The sequence below is a fragment of the Salmo trutta genome, chromosome 36 (assembly GCF_901001165.1).
Source record: "Salmo trutta chromosome 36, fSalTru1.1, whole genome shotgun sequence".
NCBI lineage: Eukaryota > Metazoa > Chordata > Actinopteri > Salmoniformes > Salmonidae > Salmo > Salmo trutta.
The window spans coordinates 32,976,435-32,999,034 of NC_042992.1; the positions used below are offsets into that span (position 1 = coordinate 32,976,435).

Sequence of the window (22,600 nt, forward strand, 5' to 3'; positions counted from 1 at the left end):
CGCGCGTTCACACTGGTTTGAATTTACATCGTCCAATGTAATTGGTTGACCTTAGAACATCCCGTTACAGCAAACACAATCCCGCCTTCTTTTCGCTTCACTAGCCATACCAAAGTAAATGATAGTCGTTTAGGGGATGGGCAATTTTTCGCCAATTCCATTCCCAATACAGAAAATCCATTGATCAGATCAGTCGTTGGATCAATGAAATGTATTCTGATATCGAATATAAAATAGAAATATAGCTCTGAATCATCAGCTTGGCTCTAGAAAATAACAATATTCAGTTAAATATGGACATATGAGCAAAATGAATATGGAACTTGGGTCAGATACAGTCAAGAAGGAATTGAGAGAAAACAAAAACAAAGATGGATTCACACAATCACTTTCTAGTCGACATTTGAATTATTATGTAAACCAGTTTTCATTATCTGTTTGAACTCATTAAAATCGAGCTTTTTTACCCACAATATTTCCACAACACATTGGCAAACTTTTTGGGGGAGAATTAATTATTATGATGATTATTATGTTATGGATAAAATACATTAATAATCTCAATTTTCACATTCATCATAACCTACTGGACCTAAAATACATTGTTCTCTCATCATATACTGTTCCCTAGCAAATACTGTTCACCCATTATGTTCCTCCATCAGATGGGCTACTATTGTTTACGATACCTGTAAACCCAATAACAACTTTTCACTTCCTATCACATTCTGTTAGAGCTGTTGTTAGGGAGCTATAACAGGGATCAAAGACCAGCTGGGGCTGCATATGTACTGTTTGGGTTGCATATGCACTGTGTCAGGTGGATGCACCCAGAGTAGTATTGGTGAGATCCTCCCTGGAAACTCCTAGTCTTTTGAGCCATCAGAGGAAAAAATGTTTGGAGTTGGTTTCCCATAGCTTTCCAGCAGCCATGCCATCCCACCCGCTGGGTTGCCTCTGAAGCTCCTTGGGTGGGTGACCTGGGGCACGTATTCCCTACTCATTAAGGTTATTATGGGTTGAGGTCTTTTGGTGAAGGTGGTTTTGCATTTGGATGGGTTTAGTGATATTTTGCTGACTTGGACCCATGTATCCCAGGCTATTTAGGGTTGCCTGGTGCATGGTAATGTCTCAGCAGGAATTAAGCAGGTTAAGGCCGTCATGTTCAGCTGTTGTTCATTTCACAGGCAGCAATGTCAATTATGGCCATGATGGGGGAACAACAGTAGGCCTATATGATGGGAAAGCAGTATCTGATAGAGAACAGTATATTGTAGCGATCCTCGCTATATGATCCATGGTACAATTTCCACCAAGTGGGTTAACCATATTGGGGCGATGCGTAGGGGTGTTTGACTTTCATGCCAGAGACCAGGGTTTGTTCCCTGCTCTTTGCGTTCGCTACATTGGTGTCAGAAGTGGGATGGTGGCCGTTGGGTCATCGTAACACACAGTTCGGGACATGAGGGGGCTGAGTCTAGTCGAATTAAGGGGACGTGGCTTCCCGTTCGGAAAGGGCAGTGTAGCAATCCTCGCTATATGAGCCACATTACAATTCCCACTAAGTGGGTTAAACCTATTGACGCGATGCGGAGACCAGGGTATTCACGCCGGAGACCAGGGTGCACATCCCGCTCCCTGTGTTCGCTACAATATAGTGGGGAACAATATCTGATGGGGGAGCATATATTATTTTCTAGCAGCTTGTTGGAAACTGGACTGGGATTCCAGTTTGGGGACCAGTGTCTTTGCCTGTACTGTGGCATACCTGTATTAGCCATCATTGATAGTGGAAGGCTACCAACAGTAAATTCCATATTGTCATAAATTAAACTAAATAATCATATAATATATGATCACATACATTTAAATAGTTCTGTACAGGACCCCAAAGACCGGAAATCAATGTATCGGTACCGGAAGTGTAGAGCGCAGCAGACCCACAAGAGGGAAAAAGAAAAAAAATCTAGTGGGAAAAAAATCGGCGAATCTGAGGGTTCGGGCGGATTTGGACTGAGTTTCCGAACTGTCCCGACCCGCGGGACCCCCGGGGTTGAGAGGGAATCGCCAACACCGGTAATTAACATCGAGTTATTACTCAATCGTTAATTATTTCTGTGTGACAGAGCAGCTCATACGAGCTGCTGCTCTCCTCTATCTGGACAGCCGGAAGTCTGCATGAAGCTGCGTCTCGCACAGGGGCATTGGCGTCGACGTTTTTTTTCTGTGTTTTTTTTATTCGTGAGGTTTTTTTTGTTTTTTTTATTTCCTCAGTGTGACGAACAGGGAGAGGGATGGAGGCGTAAGGGGTTGTGGCATTGTTGTTTTCAAGCGGGAGTTTATTTGTTTATTGTCGACTTTAAAAAAATAGGCCGCATAGTAGCAAGCTAGCTAACAAAAGCTGAAATTAATGGAGGCAAGTTAGCTAGCTAACCTCAAGGAGCTAGCTAGCTTCTACGTTATCTAACTAGCTCAGATTTCACTCCTCTGTTTTTGCTAGATAATTAACTAGCTAGATAACATCAACAGTAGTCTATCAAGCTTGCCACCAGCCATTTAGCTGAAAGAAAGGGTAGGCGAGTGTTTTATTGTAACGTTAGGTAACGGCAGCGGCTATCCCGTTGGCTGGCAAGCTGTCTTGTGTGTGTGCCCTGGCCTGGCCTGAGATAGGACATACTATAACTTGACAGAACACAATGTTCCACATCAGAATGGTTAGCAGACACCTCTGTTGCTGGTGTATTGAGTTACAAAGCTACAATGAATAACTTCCCCTGTTATACACTTAACGGTACTAGCCGGATGCTTTTTAATGACAGACTTGACATTGTTCCTTACTATTTATAGTGCCCACTCCATGCATGGCATATTTAAATATTTCTGTTAAATATTCTATTATGTATGCAATACAATGTATCCATACTTTTTTGTTTGTTATCTCATCTGTAGAACGTTATAAGTAGACATTGATGAAAAATTCTTTCTGTACACCCCCCACTACTGCGCTCTGCATGCATTTATATGTATGTGAACAGTAACATGCCATTGACACTTGCATACAATATGGCTCCATACAATATGGCTCACACTTTCTATCTTAGTTCAATTATTGGCAGTGGGCAAAATGCATACCAGTGAAGAAAACACATTTGTATCATTCAACGTTCCCCATTCCCTTGAGGAAAACTCTTTTACTCAACTTCTTGGATATGCTTAGCTGTTGCAAGAGACCAAGAACTTTGGCCAGACGTCAGTTGAGATGGGCATGGTCTCATCTCAACTGACGACAACGAGCGAGCAGGTGCTTATAAGTTATGTTGCTTTTCAATTACAGAAATAATGGAAGATTCCCATTTCAACTCATCATACTTTTGGTCTCCCGTTCCTACAGTACAAGGACAGGTAGAAACCTTATTACTGGATCTTATCTTGAATTGTACATAATACATTTTAGTTGGCACTAATAATGAGCTTACACCTTAGGTGAGGATGGAAAAACATCAAATTCACTGTAATTCATGTGTAAGTAACAAAACAACGAGCCTCCCCAAATGATAACTTCTGCCCCTCCTCTCTCCCACTTCCCTTATCAACCTCTACCACCTCTACTTATTTCCTTTTGGCATCTCACCCATTCTCTCTATTGCCTGTCTTTCTCTTTCCCTCCTCTCCTTTCCTATCCACCTTCCCCCTCCGCTATAGATTGAAAACGCCATGTTCCTGAACAAGATGAAGGAGCAGTTGAGTCCGGACAATAAGGGTTCTCCGTCGTTCCCTCACTCCTCGCACTATCCCACCGCCGTGCTCACCATGGACGCTGGAGGCCGGGTGGTGCCCAAACAGGAAGGCGGAGGCGTCCAATTGAACGCCGTAGGTGGGCACCTGCACCAGCCGCACACCTCACAGAATATCACGGTGGTGCCCGTCCAGTCCACGGGCATCATGACGGCAGGTGAGAAGACAAGACACACTGCCAGTGTCCGTTTGTCTGGCGATCCTCTGTGGTTGTTCTATGTGTATCTCTTCCCTGTTTCTGTCTGGCTTAATCATGTTATAGTGATGTCTGTCAAACGTTCTCTGTATTTCATTGGGTGTCTAGTGTGTGCCTCGGCTCTCTCTTGGAGGGGCATGGTGCAGTCAGGTCACCGTCTCTCTCTCCCTCTCAGCGGGGCTAGTGATAACCACTCCCCAAGGCACCCTGGTCTCTCAACCCACCTCCACACAATCTTTTGTGTCTGGACCCCCTGCCACCACCATGATAGTGTCCGCACTGCACCCCACAAACACAGGTAAAACTTCCACCCCGTTCCCCAAAACCTGTTTACCTCCCCCCCACATTGTTATAGGTTGTGTGCCTGAGCAGCTTGCAAACCTGTCCTTGCTTATCAACAACCGTAGCAGACTCACTGGCACACACTCACATACACACATACTGTACATTCATTGGAGCATTAAAAAAATATGGTTGACATGGGCTTGCCCAGCAAGGGGGGCACCACCTTCTAAAGTCTTTTAGACTCAACACTCGCAGACATGCACTTACACACACACAGTAACACAGTCATTGCTGCTTGATCTAACCCCTGCAACGTGCTGCCAGCAGCCAACCACTAACCCATGACCTGATCCAGCCCCCCCCCACCCTCTGCGGTGAGAGCGAGAGGGAGCGAGCCGGGTAGTGAGCTCCGTGTGTTGAGTGTGTTCTCTTCTCTCGGTTTCTGTCAGAGAGCAGCCAGCACTCCTCTCTCTACTTCTACAGCCACAGTGAGTACCCACCTCCATCTCCCCTCCACCCTGCCCCACCTAGCTGACTACTCCCTCCCCATATGCCATCAACCATCACTACTGCTTAGCAGCAAAGCCCTGCAACCTTAGCCCAGGTTCAGTCTTGTGGTTGTGTTGTGTTTACTTGCACTCTGAACTGTTTGATTGCTGGTTTGGATGTGCAGTTGAGTTGCTTTCTAGGTGACTTGTCTGCGTGGAGATACTGTAAGGCAGGGGTTCCCAAACCTTTTTGGCCCGCGACCCCATTTTGATTTAAAAAAAAGTTTACTTTTTTCATTGGTGCTATGACAGTCTATTACAAATCAGTCTGACAGTACTTTTGACATTATGTCAATCTGAAGGAAGTATGGTTTGAAGTGACTGAAATGCATTAGAAAGATATTGGGATGTTCTGAAGATCATCAATAATGTTGTATCATCTTCTATAGTATGTAGAAGACAGCACCATCATTGAAGATGTTGTTTTCCTTCCAAGTCTGATTTAGTGCCTGTTCTTGTCCACTCTATTCGAATGAGTACTGCGTGGCTTGTGGGCATTGTAGAGGGAAATAGAAGACCCATACATTGGGCTGCTGCAGCATTCTATGGCACGTTATTTAATTGTCAGCCATTTTTTTACGTTAATGCAAGTTAGTGCTAGTTTGACCACTAGAGGGCATGTTTGAGAAGCATTTGATAGTCTCCCATATTGGCATTACTAGAGAATTTTGAACCTTATTTGTAATAACATAGTACATGGGATTGATTTTAAGATGTTTGGCTTAATTAATTTTATTGATATTATGGTGATTCTATTCTGAGGAAAACGAAAAACGAAACCCTCAGGGTTTCCGTCAGGATGGAATGGAAAATATTGCGTTGTACAACGTGACAGTCGGGAGTAGGCTACAGCATAAGAGGATTGGAGGATTCTAAATGATTATCTAAGGGGCATTTTACATTAGGATCTGTGAGAATATCTGAGAATATCTAAGGGGCATTTTACATTAGGATCTGTGAGAATATCTGAGAATATCTAAGGGGCTTTTATATAATTCTAAATTGAATAATAATAATCGCTTTGTTTAAAAAGTAACGATATTTTGGAGATTTCATTAAATCTGGAGTGAGCGAGAAAAAGGCAATTCTTGAACATGGGGTGAGACATTCTCACTAATTTGTAAATAAAGGCAGTTTGTTATTTAGAATTATTTATTTCTGGAGAAAACTAACTTGTCTGCTAAATAATCATCACTTATATTCAGTCAACACATATCTTAAGAATGTCATGGAATATAATTGAACATTTTAGTTTCTCCATGCTTGTCTCAGAGCAGCGCGAAACGGTGCTGAAATAGACGTCCACAGCGGGAAGGCTATATATAACGATATTTTGGAGATTATTTAGTTTAAAAGAAAACGCCATTGAGCAATTGTAAACTGAATAAAGGCCAAAATAAAATTTATAAAGGCCAAAATATAGCCCTGTTAATAGCCATAATGGCGCTGTACAGCGTGACCATGTTTGTTTGAAAGAGTATTTTCCAGTAAGCAACAATTTGTTTACCTTCATTAGACAACTTTGTTCCAATATTTCTGTAATTCACTGATATTTATTCCCATAGTAATTCATTATGGATCGATAACTAAATAAACATCAGCATTTTGAAAGAGTATTTTTATCATTTTATTAACGAAAGCATAAAGATGTTGATGAAGAAATACTGTTTGCTGTTTTGAGTTAGAAATGTAACACTTCAGAGTACTTAAGCGTTGAATAAATTGCAGGTAGTGGGATGTTCACACCTACAGTAGCCGGGCTATAAAGAGTTTATTGTCCTGCTAATCGGGCTACAAGTGTTTGAAAACCTGTTTTCAAAATGCCACCAGCTGTCCATCGCTACTGTAAATAAAAACACTGCATCTTGTTTACGTTCTTTATTGTAACCACAATGTCACAAATAATTTGTATCTACCTTTACAATTACTTTTAGAGTTTGGGATTAATTTGATTAATATTATGGTGTTTCTATTCCAAGGAAAACTAAAAACCCTCTGGGCTTCCGTTAGGATGGAACGGAAAATATGGCGCTGTACAACGTGACGGTCGGGAGTACAGTACTGGGCTATTTAGCGAAAGAATCCATTGTCCTGCGGCACGCAGGAGACCGGGGTTTAATTCCCCGACAGGGAGGAAGGAGTAGGCTGTCCTTGTAAAGAAGAATTTGATCTTAACTGACTTGCCTAGTTAAATAAAGGTTACACTAAGAGCATAACATGTCTACACCCTAATTTTCGAATTCTAGTCTAACCAATACCCAAACGGAGATTCAGTGAAAATAAAAATCTAATTGATTTATCAAGACCAGTCCCCATGCTTGTCTCAGAGCATCGCGGAACGGTGCTAAAATAGTTGTAGGCTATTGCTTCTAACTTCAATATGCTCTTTAAATAAATAAGACCAACACCACTTTTAACAGCACATTACTCAGCACTAGTGTCGCCTACGGTAGGCCTACAGTATATTGAAAAATATGACGTGACTCTCCGCCAATAATGACATATAGAGGATTGGGGGATATTTCTGTAATTCAGTGATATTTATTCCCATAGTAATTCATTATGGATCCATAACTAAATAAACATCGGCATTTTGAAAGAGTATTTTTATCATTATTTTTATTAACGAAAGCATAAAGATGCCATTATTATTTACGTTGTTTTAGTTTGAACGTGCAGACTGGCACTAAGAACAGAACAGTGGGAACGCTTCACTAGTCAGTGCCATTATTAGTGCAATGCCACTTAAATATTTTGGAGATGATTTCGTTTTCAAATAACGTAAAATGAGCGAGAAAAAGGCCATTCTTGAACATGGGGTGAGACATCGTTACTAATTTGTAAATAAAGCCAGTGTGTTATTTAGAATGATTTATTTCTGTTTTTGAAGGAGAAAAAACAAAAACCTACTGTTATCTCATGGGTCTCCCAGTCGAGGCCGGCATGGGTATTGAACCAGCATCTGTAGCAACACAGCTTGCACTGCTGTGAAGTGTCTTAGACTGTTGCGCCACTCAGGTACCGTACAACATGACCTGTCGGGAGTGGTCTACAGTACTATAGTAAGAGCGAAATAATCCTAACAAAATAAAATAATAAAAACCTTAGTGTAACAACAGTTTTAGTAAGTAATACTGAAGTCGTGCACAATTATCAGTTTCTATTTAGGCTTATGTCGCCCTTGCGCTGGTCTGGAGCAATGAAGTGGTGACGCAGGGTACCGTACTAAACCACAGATTACCTCTAAGTCCCGCGGTGTAAGCTCGCAACTTTTAATGGAGGAACCACTGTACGTCTTATGTTTCAGTGATGTTGTAGCATAAATCGTTCAAAAGATAGAGCCACAATTGTAGGAAGAAAACAGAAACCACTCTATTACAACCGCATCTAGCGGCTATCGGACGTTACTGACGTAACCCCGGTTCTATGAACCAAGTGCAGTTGTTTATTTCAGAGTTTCTTTCGCCACACCATTTTCAAATCAGGCGACCCCCTAGTTTGGGAAACGCTGCTGAAAGGCCTGTTATAAGCTGCAAAGAAAATGTCTTGGATGTAATGTTTTACTGGACTTAAGCTCACACTATAAATCTCACAACATATTATGAAGATGATCAGATCTGCGACCTATTGATGGTCCAGTAGTTATCTGAGTGTGTAAGTCCAAGACTCCAAAAATGATATCTGAAAGTCTAGGAATATGATCTGATGCACATCCACTAATGGTCCAAGCAAGTTATCTGGAGGACCAATGGAGTGATCTGGAGTACGCCGCCATGTTCTCTGGTGGTGCTATTCCATCCATGAATGTGATCCTCCAAAGGTTGATGAAAACCATTGTCTTGGATTATTGTCCAAAACATATAAACTACAGTATCTGGCACATTCAAAAAGCTAAATCAATTTTGTTTAGTTGTGTAACTGTGCAACGCTGTCGAAATAGGCAGTTGTGTAAACGATTATTTTTGCAGCGATGAAGTCTGTCAGGTATTTCAGTATATGGGTGTTGTGACTTTACTTTCATTAATCTGATGACTGTTATTTATCGAATCAACTAACTATGTTTAATTGTTACTCGATTTAAATTAATCATGTAACAATTAACTCATTAGGAATTTGGGGCACCACAAGGGCGGTTGTTTAAAGAGTTACCATCTCCCGAATTAAACTCTAAAGGTCTTTACCTATCACATCCATAAAACAGCCAACGTATTAATCATAACCTCATATCATATCGTCATTCTTCTTTGAAGACAGGCTAGCCAGGGGCGGCAGGTAGCCTAGTGGTTAGAGCGTTGGGACAGTAAACGAAAGGTTGCTGGATCGAATCTCCGAGCTGACAAGGTAAGAATCTGTCATTCTGCCCCTGAACAACCCACTCTTCCCCGGTAGGCCGTCATTGTAAATAAGTATTTGTTCTTAACTGACTTGTCTAGTTAAATAAAGGTTAAATAAAAAAGTAATTCTGAACAGTCGTAACCTCCTGCATCTGCAAAACCCCATCCTTACTTATGATTCGGTACTACACAAATTGGTTTAATTATCATTAAGTTAGCTGGTAAATAAAAAACACAGGATAAACATACACACTTACTACATTAGGAAAAGGTCCCTAGCGGACTGACACAACCTATGGTGGCTTGTTACAAAGGAGATGGAAGGGAGGGGGAGAGAGAGAGAAAGAGACACTTATCATTAATACATTTTAGGAACTACTCTCACAGTAATCATATACTTTGCACACGAACTGCCGCCTGTTTGGAGTAAGAAATAATGAATGTATTTATGTGTGAATGCCTTCGTTTGCCGTTTATCTCTCTGTCTGAACCAGGCCTCCTTAGGAAGGGTGTTGGGCTTTTCCTCGGCACGCTTGTAAGGCTTTGATTGTCCAAAAGGTGTTTCTCTGTTCTCTCATTTTCTCCTGAAGCTTCTTTGAAGATAGGTTAGCCAGCCGTGTCGATGGTTCCAGTGCTGTGATGAGAGTAGCGTACTACGGTGATTTGACAGAATAGTTGAATGGTCCCACTTAAATTCACTTTCGAAGAGATTTTACTTCGGACAGCTAATCAGCCGTACCAGTGATTGTCCGGAAGGTGACGGTATTGTTTCAACCTTGTGTTGAGATTCAGGGTTCAAACCACTTTAGATGTGGGCTGCAACTCCTGGTCTTTCCTGGACTAAATGTTAATTTCTTTACCAATCCCTTTATGCACTCATGTCGAAAGGGATGGTTCTGTCAAGCTGACATGCTCTCTGACCTCACTCGGGGCATGGCTACCTACTGTGCAAAGTTTATAAGAGATTATGTCTTATGGCTCCTAAATCACATTCCTATCTTAACAAAAATACCCTCATCGTTTTTCATATTTCATATACAAAGTAGAGGATGGAGACTTCGTACATGTAGTGTATATACTTTTCAAGTTACAGTATTTCCTTTATAACCTTTTTAATGACATCACAAAATAACAACCCATATGACATTATTATTATGATATGACCCATTCGGATCCTCACAGGACAGTCATGACATGGGTGAAGAGATTAAAATGCCTCAGTGTTATTGGGTCATATACCACTCACACGTTGTTGCTTTCACCATTGCATACCAGGAGACACCGTTTTGGATGATACTCACCAAGAAGAGGCCCATGGGATATGTAGTGTGGTGTTTGGTGTCTTTTAATCAAAGCTGTATTCCCCCTCCACCCCCCGTTCTCTACCCTTCCCTCCTTTCCCCATCCCATTTTTTTGTACCTGTTTCAGACAAGAAAGAGGATTTGGTCATCCCTCCTGTTGTCATGCCAACGCCCGGGAAGCGGGGCAGGAAGAAGAAGTCGATGATGCCGAGAGCAGGCGCCACCCTCCCCCCAGGAAGTGATGCGTTGATTCTGGCACACCTGGCTGCTGGGGGACAGGTGATTGAGAGTCTTAAGTGATGTCACATAAGAACTAAGCCTCTACAGAAGTTATGTTGAGTGTTATGTTGTGTTTAGATCAACTCCCCAGTCAATCCAATCCATAGTGATAAAATACGTTAAGTCTACATATTGTAGTGTCAATATTTCAGGATTAGTGAAGCAAAGTGTTGTTTGTAAAAACAAATATTGTTTTCTGTTTGTTTACAGCACCACACTGCCGACCATTATGACTTATCAAATGATGAGGATGAGCATGGGAACAAAGATGGGACCAAATCATACAGGTAGATTAGAGTCTTTGTGCTTACATACTTTTTACCCTTTAACTCTCACTATTTGTTACCCAAGTTGACCCTGTAATGTATTCCCCATTCAACGTATCCCCGTGTCTATACAGTATCTCTGTTCCTCTTGTTTTCTCTCCATTTCCACCACCTGCCACTCTCTCGTACCCATATTCCAGGTGCCGGATGTGTGCGGTGACGTTCTTCAGCAAGTCGGACATGCAGATCCACGCCAAGTCTCACACGGAGGCCAAGCCGCACAAGTGCCCCCACTGCTCCAAGTCGTTCGCCAACTCCAGCTACCTGTCCCAGCACATCCGCATCCACAGCGGGGCCAAGCCCTACACCTGCTCCTACTGCCAGAAAACATTCAGGCAGCTCAGTCACTTACAGCAGCACACACGGTACTGCTGCCTCCCTGGCATGTGTGAGTGTGTGTGATGATTGATTTCAGGGAATAGGTGTGTGACTGTAGAGTATAGACTGTCACACAAGAATGTAGGGCTGGTAGTAAAGACTATCACTACAAATTCAGGGATATTGATACCAAGGTACCTTTCTACATTTGGCTTTGGATTTGACCATTACAGTATGAGTAACTATGATTAGATTATATACATGGGGTTTTATTTTGACAATGCAAATAATACATTATTACTCCCAATAATTCTGATTTAAAAACGTCTTATTATACTTCATCTATGACTGCAGATTTAGAATAAAGAAGCCCAATATTGATATTTCTGGTGACGTGTGACAAAGCAGCACCACCTTTTTCTCTCTTGTCGAAATGTCACAGCTTTTATAAGCAGAGTGTGTGCTGTTTGACATGTTTTTTCTTGCCAAATTGCTTTTTGTGAACTTTGGTGAATTTGTTCAGTTATGTCCTTGTTTCTGTTGATTACTTTGCGTGTACCCTCTTCATTTTGTGGTAGCCATCTTTTCTTCCTATCTCATCCTTATCCCTCATTTTACTTTTCTGACTGTCTGCTTCCCTGCTCTCGGTTCCACACGTTCACTTACAGTACCAGTCAAAAGTTTGGATACACCTCATTCCAGGGATTTTCTTTATTTTTATTATTTTCTACATTGTAGAATAATAGTGAAGATATCAAAATTATGAAATAACACATATGGAATCATTTAGTAACCAAATAAGTGTTAAACAAATTCTTCAAAGTAGCCAACCTTTGCCTTGATGACAGCTTTGCACACTCTTGGCATTCTCTAAACCAGCTTCATGAGGAAGTCACCTGGAATGCATTTCAATTAACAGGCGTGCCTTGTTAAAAGTTCATTTGTGGAATTTATTTCCTTCTTAATGCGTTTGAGCCAATCAGTTGTGTTGTGACAAGGTAGGGGTGGTATACAGAAGATATTTGGTAAAAGACCAAGTCCATATTATGGCAAGAACAGCTCAAATAAGCAAAGAGAAATGACAGTCCATCATTACTTTAAGACATGAAGGTCAGTCAATCTGGAAAATGTCAAGAACCTTGAAGGTTTCTTCAAGTGCAGTCGCAAAAACCATCGCTATGTTAAAACGGACTCTCATGAGGACCACCACAGGAAAGGAAGACCCAGAGTTACCTCTGTTGCAGAGGATACGTTCATTAGAGTTAACTGCACCTCAGATTGTAGCCCAAATAAATTCTTCACAGAGTTCAAGTAACAAGCACATCTCAACATCACCTGTTCAGAGAGACTGTGTGAATCATGCCTTCATGGTCGAATTGCTGCAAAGAAACCACTACTAAAGGACACCAATAAGAAGAAGAGACTTGCTTGGGCCAATAAACACGAGCAAGGGACATTAGACCGGTGGAAATTTGGTCCTTTGGTCTGGAGTCCAAATTTGAGATTTTTGGTTCCAACCACTGTGTCTTTATGAAACGCGTTGTGGGTGAACAGATGATCTCTGCATGTGTATTTTCCACCGTAAAGCATGGAGGAGGTGTTATGGTGTGGGGATGCTTTGCTGGTAACACTGTGATTTATTTAGAATTCAAGGCACACTTAACCAGCATGGCAACCACAGCATTCTGCAGCGATATGCCATCCCATCTGGTTTGGGCTTAGTGGGACTATCATTTGTTTTTCAACAGGACAATGACCCAACACACCTCCAGGCTGTGTAAGGGCTATTTTTTACCAAGAAGGAGAGTGATGGAGTGCTGTATCAGATGACCTGGCCTCCACAATCCCCCGACCTCAACCAAATTGAGATGTTTTGGGATGAGTCGGACCGCAGAGTGAAGGAAAAGCAGCCAACAAGTGCTCAGCATATGTGGGAACTCCTTCAAGGCTGTTGGAAAAGCATTCCAGGTGATGCTTGTTGAGAGAATGCCAAGAGTGTGGAAAGCTGTCATTGCAAAATCTATTTTGAATCATTTAACACTTTTTTGGTTACTACATGATTCCATATGTGTTATTTCATAGTTTTGATGTCTTCACTATTATTCTACAATGTAGGAAATAGTCAAAATAAAGAAAAACCCTTGATTGAGTAGGTGTGTCCAAACTTTTGACTGGTTCTGTACATACAAGCAGGAACATATGGAAGACAGTGATACAGTATATAACCATTAACAGAGACGTAGACAAAGATTTTTGACACAACATTCAGTGCTAGGTTAAAAACGAAATGTGTAGGGGAGGTCAAAAAGCACAGTTCAGGCTTCAAGTGTAGTACAGATTGAGTGCCGTGGTTGTATTCAAGAGAGATCACATTTTTAAGTGTATGCGTTGTTTGCTATCTTGGAGGCTATAGTTTTTATGTGTAGTTTGCAGATTTTTGGGGGAATTAAAGTTGCTTATGTTATTGACAAACAAAATCTGAAAAAGTAGTTATGCGTTTGGGAAACTAGAAATAATAGAGGTCCAAGCATCGATCCCTGTGGAACACCACATTTGATCTGAAGAGGGGGTTAACTTCTTTGAAAGTGACAGATTGCATTCTTCCTTTTAGATAGCTGGAGAACCACAGCAAAGACTAATAAGTCACGTCCATCCTTGGGGAAAGGATGTCATTTTGGGTAAACTATCCCTGAAAGAGCATCATAACGTAAATGTTTTTATTTCAGACAAATAATATGGCTCTATCTGTACATTTAGCTATCCAAAGACTACATCTTTCCATATTGATTTCTTCATTTTTTTGGGCTGCCTTTCCCTGACACTTTCAGTTCTATCTGTGCACCATCTCTTCAACCAGTCTTTGGTTTCTTGAATGTTTGAGGAATTAAATAAATTGCTTTTCCCTTCCTCCCACCTTCACCGTTCTGTTAGAATCAAGTGCACCCTTTGCCTTCTCTATTGCATTTCCTCCCTCACATGCCCCTCACAATTTTTTGCCTTATGTTTCAAGAGAAAGGCGAGCACATGCCTTCACTCAAATGTCTTAGTTGTAGGCCTCTAGAATTACCACACAATATCAGTAGCACACCATAGGTGGAGAGAGAGAGAGAAAGGAAAGGGGGATTGCCTGCTGTCTGTTTTCCTACTGTGTTTCGCAACTCAGACACAGCAACAACAAAAAGTGCACACTGTCAATCAAACTGCTCTAAACTTGATTTGGGGTGATTTGATTATGATTTGATCTCCGGATCATTTGTCGCTGATTTGATACATTATAAATCTCTCTTTTTCTCTCTCCATCTCCCCATCCCCTTGTTAGAAACCACACTGAGGGCAAACCGCACAAGTGTCCCCACTGCTCCAAATCGTTCTCCAACTCCAGCTACCTTGCCCAGCACATCCGCATCCACAGCGGGTCCAAGCCCTACACCTGCTCCTTCTGCCAGAAAACATTCAGGCAGCTCAGTCACTTACAGCAGCACCACAGGTAAACACCACTAAACAGGGACAGTGGGCAGTTACTTCATCACACACCCTCTCTAGTTCCATCTACTCTTTTTTTGCTTTTTTTCTCTTTCCTTCTCACTCGTTGTCTCTCATCCTCTTAACTTCTTGCTCAATTTCAAAACAAACCACAGACTTATTTAATAAAGCGTTTAGGATAAATTGATGTGATTACAAGTCTCATTAAAGTTTGCTACATTTTCTAGCTCCCTCATGTCAGCATCGGTTTGGACATGAGGCTGTTTTCAATATAGTATCCCTTACACTTTGACATCTGAATGGACTGGTTGGATTTACCAGTAAGTAATATGGTGGAAACTCTTATCTATGAGGGGCCGTCAAGAAAGACCATTGGATAGTGTGGTTGATTTGGGATTGGATCGCTCTCTTTCCATCTTTCCTGTCAGTTCCTTGGAGTGAGTGACACTGTAATGAAAGTAGTCAGGCTACTGGGGTTTTCTGGGAGCTGTAGTTCATTACAGACTGTGTTTCACTTCCGTAGGATCCACACTGGGGACCGACCTTACAAGTGTATCCATCCTGGCTGTGAGAAAGCATTCACTCAGCTGTCCAACTTACAGGTAGGCAGGACTTCTACATCCAATTCACAAGTCCAATAGATCTCAAATTTGGACAAGAATCATCTCAATTTCAATTTATTTAGTTGTAAGTTTCTCATAGCAAAAATTCACTTAGCTTTAAATTCATTATGTACAGTTAATAACATAAGCATAATGATATGATGTAGGCATGATAACGCTATAGTCACAATAATCATAATGTATTAACTCTTACATTGCTTACCCCAGTCTCACCGCCGGCAGCACAACAAAGACAAGCCGTATAAGTGCCACAACTGTAACCGCGGTTACACAGACGCGGCCAGTCTGGAGGTGCACCTGACCACTCACACGGTCAAACACGCCAAGCTTTACTCCTGTGGCCTGTGCAACCGCGCCTACACCTCGGTACGCCTGCCAATCACCCTAAAACCTCTACCTCCTCCTCAACTACTTAATGTCCCACCCCTTTTAAAAGAGTCACACCCACTTTTGCTTTATAGATGCGGGGCCTCCCCACTTGTGAGGGGCCTGTTGCATGAAAGTGGTGTTCAGCAATGTCATATTTTAGGGGAGGGGCTAGAGCATTGTGAGGGTGGAGATTAATTCATTGTATGTACTTCTTTCAGTAACTGCAATATTAGATTACTTGAAGGACTACATTACTTCAGGTTACTGTAAGTTGGTTGGTAGTGAAAACAGTTGAACAACCAGTAGAAGAGTAGATGAACAAGTACACACAGTAGTTTGGCTTGATGGTAACCTATAGTGTTGTATAGGACTGTACAGGTAGGCGTTTGGCTATGTAGTTAAAAACACTTCTCCCCCTCTACTGTAGTTTATATACGCTAGGCCCATATTCCTTCCAGTAATTTGCATAGACTACATATTACTGAGTTTGTATGTACAGTTGAAGTTGGAAGTTTACATACACCTTAGCCAAATACATTCAAACTCAGTTTTTACAATTCCTGACATTTAATCCTAGTAGAAATTCCCTGTCTAAGGTCAGTTAGGATCACCTCTTTATTTTAAGAATGTGAAATGTCAGAATAATAGTAGAGAGAATGTTTTATTTCAGCTTTTATTTCTTTCATCACATTCCCAGTGGGTCAGAAGTTTACATACACTCAATTAGTATTTGGTAGCATTGCCTTTAAATTGTTTAACTTGGGTCAAACGTTTTGGGTAGCCTTCCACAAGCTTCCCACATTAAGTTGGGTGAATTTTGGCCCATTCCTCCTGACAGAGCTGGTGTAACAGAGTCAGAATTGTGGGCCTCCTTGCTCGCACACGCTTTTAAGTTCTGCCCACAAATTTCTATAGGATTAAGGTCAGGGCTTTGTTATGGCCACTCCAATACCTTGACTTTGTTGTCCTTAAGCCATTTTGCCACAACTTTGTAAAAATGCTTGGGGTCATTGTCCATTTGGAAGACCCATTTGTGACCAAGCTTCAACTTCCTGACTGACGTCTTGAGATGTTGCTTCAATATATCCACATAATTTTCCTTCCTTATGATGCCATCTATTTTGTGAAGTGCACCAGTCCCTCCTGCAGCAAAGCACCCCCACAACATGATGCTGCCACCCCCGTGCTTCACGGTTGGGATGGTATTCTTTGGCTTGCAAGCCTCCTCCTTTTTCCTCCAAACATAACGATGGTCATTATGGCCAAAAAGTTATATTTTTGTTTCATCAGACCAGAGGACATTTCTCCAAAAAGTACGATCTTTGTCCCAATGTGCAGTTGCAAACCGTAGTCTGGCTTTTTAATGGCAGTTTTGGAGCAGTGGCTTCTACCTTGCTGAGCGGCCTTTCAGGTTATGTCGATATAGGACTTGTTTTACTGTGGATATAGATACTTTTGTTCCTGTTTCCTCCAGCATCTTCACAAGGTCCTTTGCTGTTGTTCTGGGATTGATTTGCACTTTTCGCACCAAAGTACGTTCATCTCTAGGAGACAGAACGTGTCTCCTTCCTGAGTGGTATGACGGCTGTGTGGTCCCATGGTGTTTATACTTGCGTGCTATTGCTTATACAGATGAACGTGGTACCTTCAGACGTTCGGAAATTGCTCCCAAGGATGAACCAGACTTGTGGAGGTCTACAATTTTCTTTCTGAGGTCTTGGCTGATTTCTTTTGATTTTCCCATGATGTCAGAGCAAAGAGGCACTGAGTTTGAAGGTAGGCCTTGAAATACATCCACAGGTACACCTCCAATTGACTCAAATGATGTCAATTAGCTTCTAAAGGCATGACATCATTTTCTGGAATTTTCCAAGCTGTTTAAAGGCACAGTCAACTTAGTGTATGTTAACTTCTGAACCACTGGAATTGTGATACAGTGAATTATAAGTGAAATAATCTGTCTGTAAACAATTGGTGGAAAAATGACTTGTGTCACGCACAAAGTAGATGTCCTAACCGACTTGACAAACTATAGTTTGTTAACAAGAAATTTGTGGAGTGGTTGAAAAACAAGTTTTAATGACTCAACCTAAGTGTATGTAAACTTCCGACTTCAACTGTAGGTGCTGCCAAGCCCTTGCATTTTGTCCCCAAGACCCACTGCAGTGTAAGAGTTCACTGCACTGTCCACCTCCCTCACTATCTTTCTCCCCACTCCTCTTCAGGAGACCTACCTGATGAAACACATGCGGAAACACAACCCGGACCCCCTCACGGTGGCGGCCGCCGTCGCCGCCCAGCAGGCCCAGGGCCACACCCCTGGAGGAGGGGGCAGGGGGAGGGGCCGTGGGAGAGGAGGAGGCGGGGCAAATGCAGTGGGTGGTCCTGGAGGGGCGGGCCAGAACCCGGGGCAGAACCAGTCCCAGAACCCCAACAACCCCCAGCAGGGCAACTACCCACAGACGGAGGGGATGCCATGCTCCTTCGACCTGCACCAGTACAAGACGGTGTCGGCCGGTGAGATCCAGTACAAGCCAGTCAGCGTGGCTGATCTGTCGGCCCATAAGGACCTCTGCTTGACCGTGTCCACCTCAGCCATCCAGGTGGAGCACATGAACTCATAGAGCGGGAGGATGGACAGAGGGGAGGAGAGGAGTTTGGACAGAGTGGAAGATGGACAGAATGGAGAGGGAGGGAGTTGGAGGCTGGTGTCACTTTAAATGGGAGGATAGGCTCATTGTAATGGCTGGAATGGAAAGAACAGAACACAATCAATGTGTTTGATTCCAGCTATTTCAATGAGGCCGTTCTCTGATTTCTCCTCCCACCAGCCTCCACTGACAGGGAGAAAGGACTAAGTAAAAGCGACACTGCCTTGTGGTTGGCGAAGGAATGGATGGAAGAATGAGGTTTGGCGATGCAAGACCCAATCAGAGAAGGAAAGGAGGGCGTGAAGAGGAAACCAGAGATGAGGAAGTATGGGATATGTAGTCCAGTATTGAATGAAGAGATGATATATGAATGGTTCAAAGAAGGCACTTAAAGGAGAAGACATCGAAAAGGGAAAGAGATGGGGGGGGGGCTGATATAAAGAAGGCACTTGATCAATCTTGTATTTTTTTCCCTCATGGTTTCTCATTGTTTCATTTATTAGTTGTATGTATATTATCATATGTATGTATTTTTCTACCAACATTGGAATGTGTTAACGAACGGCGTGGGAAACTAAAAAGATTGTGCAAGGAAAGTGAGTGAGAAGAAACATCAAGAAACAGAGCAGATTTTGTATTTAAGAATGATAATTTTCTATATTCCCAACTCATTCTTGCAAAGCAAGGGGTGCGGGGGGGAAAGGCGGATTGTGTTGAAACAATGAGGTACTTTTAACAATTTTTTTGTTGTTTTTTTAAACCTTTCGTACGGAGTATTGCTACCTTCGTTATTCTTATTGTACGCAACTATCAATGTTATCCTCATTATTATCCATTGGAAGATACTGTAATCTATGTAGATATGCAGTACCACTCAAAAGTTTGGACACGCCTACTCATTCCAGGGTTTTTCTTTATTTTTACTATTTTCTACATTGTAGAATAATAGTGAAGACATCAAATCTATGAAATAACACATATGAAATCATGTAATAACCTAAAAAGTGTTAAACAAATCAAAATATATTTAATATTTTAGATTCTTCAAAGTAGCCACCCTTTGCCTTGATGACAGCTTTGCACACTCTTGGCATTCTCTCAACCAGCTTCATGAGGTAGTGGAGGTTTGATGGTGCTTTGCTGGTAACACTGTCAGTGATTTATTTAGAATTCAAGGCAAACCAAAATAGCTACCACAGCATTCTGCAGCGATATGCCATCCCATCTGGTTTGCGCTCAGTGGGACTATGATTTGTTTTTCAACAGGACAATGACCCAACACCTCCAGGCAGTGTAAGGGCTATTTGACCAAGAAGGAGAGTGATGGAGTGCTGCATCAGATGACCTGGCCTCCACAATCCCCCGACCTCAACCAAATTTGAGATGGTTTGGGATGAGTTGTTGTTTAACGCTTTTTGGGTACTACATGATTCCATATGTGTTATTTCATAGTGTTGATGTCTTCACTATTATTCTACAATGTACAAAATAGTAAAAATAAAGAAAAACCCTGGAATGAGTAGGCGTGTCCAAACCTTTGACTGGTACTGTATATAGAAGTGACTTTTTTTCATTCAAAAAAGGGAATGATGTACTGCCTCTGTAAAGAAAAAACAGAGATCTAAATACATATGAAAAAGAAAACAAAATAACTTCAAAAGTATGAATCGTTGACATGTATTTGTAACCCGCCCAATCACAGAGCTCTATTCTGCTCTGTGTATTTATTGAGCTGGCTTGTGATTGGCCGGTGATCTTATGTATACTCCTTGTACTTCATTATGTGTCTTTTGAAATAACACAGTTCTCATTATTCTTATTGTTATCGCTCCTAATGCCGTTATTAACTACCCTTATGCTACGCTCGCTGTATATGCACAGTACACATTCATATGAACAGACTGTTTCTCCTTGTAAGGACAATAAAGTGAGACAGTCGGAGGTGACAATCTTTCTGTCCGATTCACCTTTTCCTGCATGCTGTGGCCAGTCAGTTTGAAGGTATTGTATCAATGTACAGTACACAGGTAAATTATACATTGAAATAATATAGAATATTGTTTTCGCTAGGTTATTGTGTTTGGGACACTAATTTCCCCTGTGCCATGCCCATTTCACAACCTTCCTACACACACGCACCAAAGAAGACGAGGGTTGTGGTTAATAGAATCAAAGGAATTCTGTATTTGATATAATTTAAGGGTATATGTTTCCCACAAAATACAAATGTCTAAGGTTCCTCATGACACCAGTGCACAGCAATTTGAAAACAATACAGAGACACATTACAATTTTGGCAAGTCTTCAAAAACAAAGTAAACAACACACTATTCTAATATAACGCAAAGAAAACGACATGAAACCAGTCCTGGATACAATCTGCTTGCCATGGAATTCATCTCATTATTTTCATTAAATGAATAGTAAGTAACTTTTTCCCAAGCTTGGCTTGGTTTTCACTGAAACATGCCATTTAGGAATATATAATAAGCAACTATTGATATTATTTCTTGGTAAAACAAGAGACAACCATGAAAGTAGATTATGTCCTGGTTCTAGTAAGACGCAACACAGAAACAGGGTAATATTGTGTTAGTCAGGATAAGGTTTGATTACTCTTGTCTTGTGATGCAGCTGATGGTAACCCTGAAGGTAACCCTTTTTTGACAAAGCCAGGCCAAGAGCTCAGAAGGTTCTTAATAAAGTATGATAAATGTGACAACTTGACATAAACAGCTGATTTTAGATATGATTTTCTTATCTTTAAGTACAGTATAACATGTTTTAAGCTAAATTGAACACACCTCTTAAAATACTTCACTAAAACAGGTACAGTAGAGGCATTTCTACAGTAATTACAACATCCAAAATATCCCTTATTTTGATGCTTTGGCCATATTTTGAACCTCTGGTTCAGTCTCGGGTTTGGTTACTTATCCATAGCACTAGTACCTGTTATAGGTCATGCCTTCAGGCTCCTGACAAATTACATCGAGAAAAAAAACATAAATAAATACAACAAAAAATCCATTAAATTAAATATACAACTCAATACATTACAGACTATTCTGTGTAACATCATCAGTACATAAGACGCAATCTTGTGTGGTGATGATGAGGTCAGGGGTGACAGTGTGTGGGGGATAAGGCAAGTTGCTTGTCAGCCTCACTTCCTATACTGAATCAGTCATCTCACTAGACCCTACAATGCCATGAGACACACAGGGCTAGCACGCTATGCTATCTGGTTGATTTCCATTCAACATACTGATCTGAGACATTGATTGAATGATAAGATAAGATAGTACTTTATTAATCCCCCAGAGGGGAAACTTGATTGCACCAGCCAATGCATACAGGGATGAGGAATGACCACTTGCCTTTCCTTTGGTGAAATGCAGTGTCATGAAATACACTGAGTGTACAAAATATTAGGAACACCTGCTCTTTCCATGACATAGACTGACCAGGTGAATCCAGGTGAAAGCTATGATCCCTTATTGATGTCACTCATTAAATCCACATCAATCAGTGTAGATGAATGGGAGGAGACAGGTTAAAGAAGGATTTTTAAGCCTTGAGACAATTGAGACATGGATTGTGTATATGTGCCATTCAGAGGGTGAATGGGCAAGACAAAAATGTAAGTGCATTCGAACGAGGTATGGTAGTAGGTGCCAGGTGCACCGGTTTGTGTCAAGAACTGCAACGCTGCTGGGTTTTTCACACTCAACAGTTTCCCGTGTGTATCAAGAATGGTCCACCAGCCAACTTGACACAACTGTGGGAAGCATTGGAGCCAACCTGGGCCAGCATCCCTGTGGAACACTTTCAACAACTTGTAGAGTCCATGCCCCGATGAAATGAGGCTGTTCTGAGGGCAACAATGGATGTATACTCTGTATGTGCCATGTACTCAATGCTTGTATATCATGCTATTATGTCCATTAGTAGTTATGTCTATTAGTAGTACAATACGACACAGCTAGCTTTAGTTTGGGCTGAAAAAGGTTCCCAAAAATAGAAGACATGCTTTCAGAATTGTTTCTTTTTACATGACACCTCCTCTCCTTCTGACGACAATCAACATG

General features: G+C 41.5%; 1 protein-coding gene across 6 annotated transcripts; it reads left to right on the forward strand.

The window, feature by feature from the left end:
• Positions 1-1,922: 1,922 nt before the first annotated feature.
• On the forward strand, positions 1,923-19,101 carry LOC115175930 (zinc finger protein 384). 6 transcript variants are annotated; one of them, XM_029735580.1, is made up of 12 exons: positions 1,923-2,076; positions 3,335-3,402; positions 3,703-3,952; positions 4,167-4,289; positions 4,726-4,764; positions 10,588-10,739; positions 10,950-11,026; positions 11,206-11,430; positions 14,703-14,870; positions 15,390-15,468; positions 15,697-15,855; positions 18,084-19,101. In XM_029735580.1, the coding sequence occupies exons 2-12, from the start codon at positions 3,340-3,342 to the stop codon at positions 18,480-18,482; spliced, it is 1,734 nt and encodes a 577-aa protein (XP_029591440.1). In that variant the 5' UTR covers positions 1,923-2,076; positions 3,335-3,339; the 3' UTR covers positions 18,483-19,101. The 6 variants fall into 6 exon arrangements, with proteins under 6 accessions (XP_029591440.1, XP_029591441.1, XP_029591439.1 ...); XM_029735581.1 differs by lacking the exon at positions 1,923-2,076 and adding an exon at positions 2,162-2,714; XM_029735579.1 differs by lacking the exon at positions 1,923-2,076 and adding an exon at positions 2,720-2,791.
• The last annotated feature ends 3,499 nt before the right edge of the window (positions 19,102-22,600 follow it).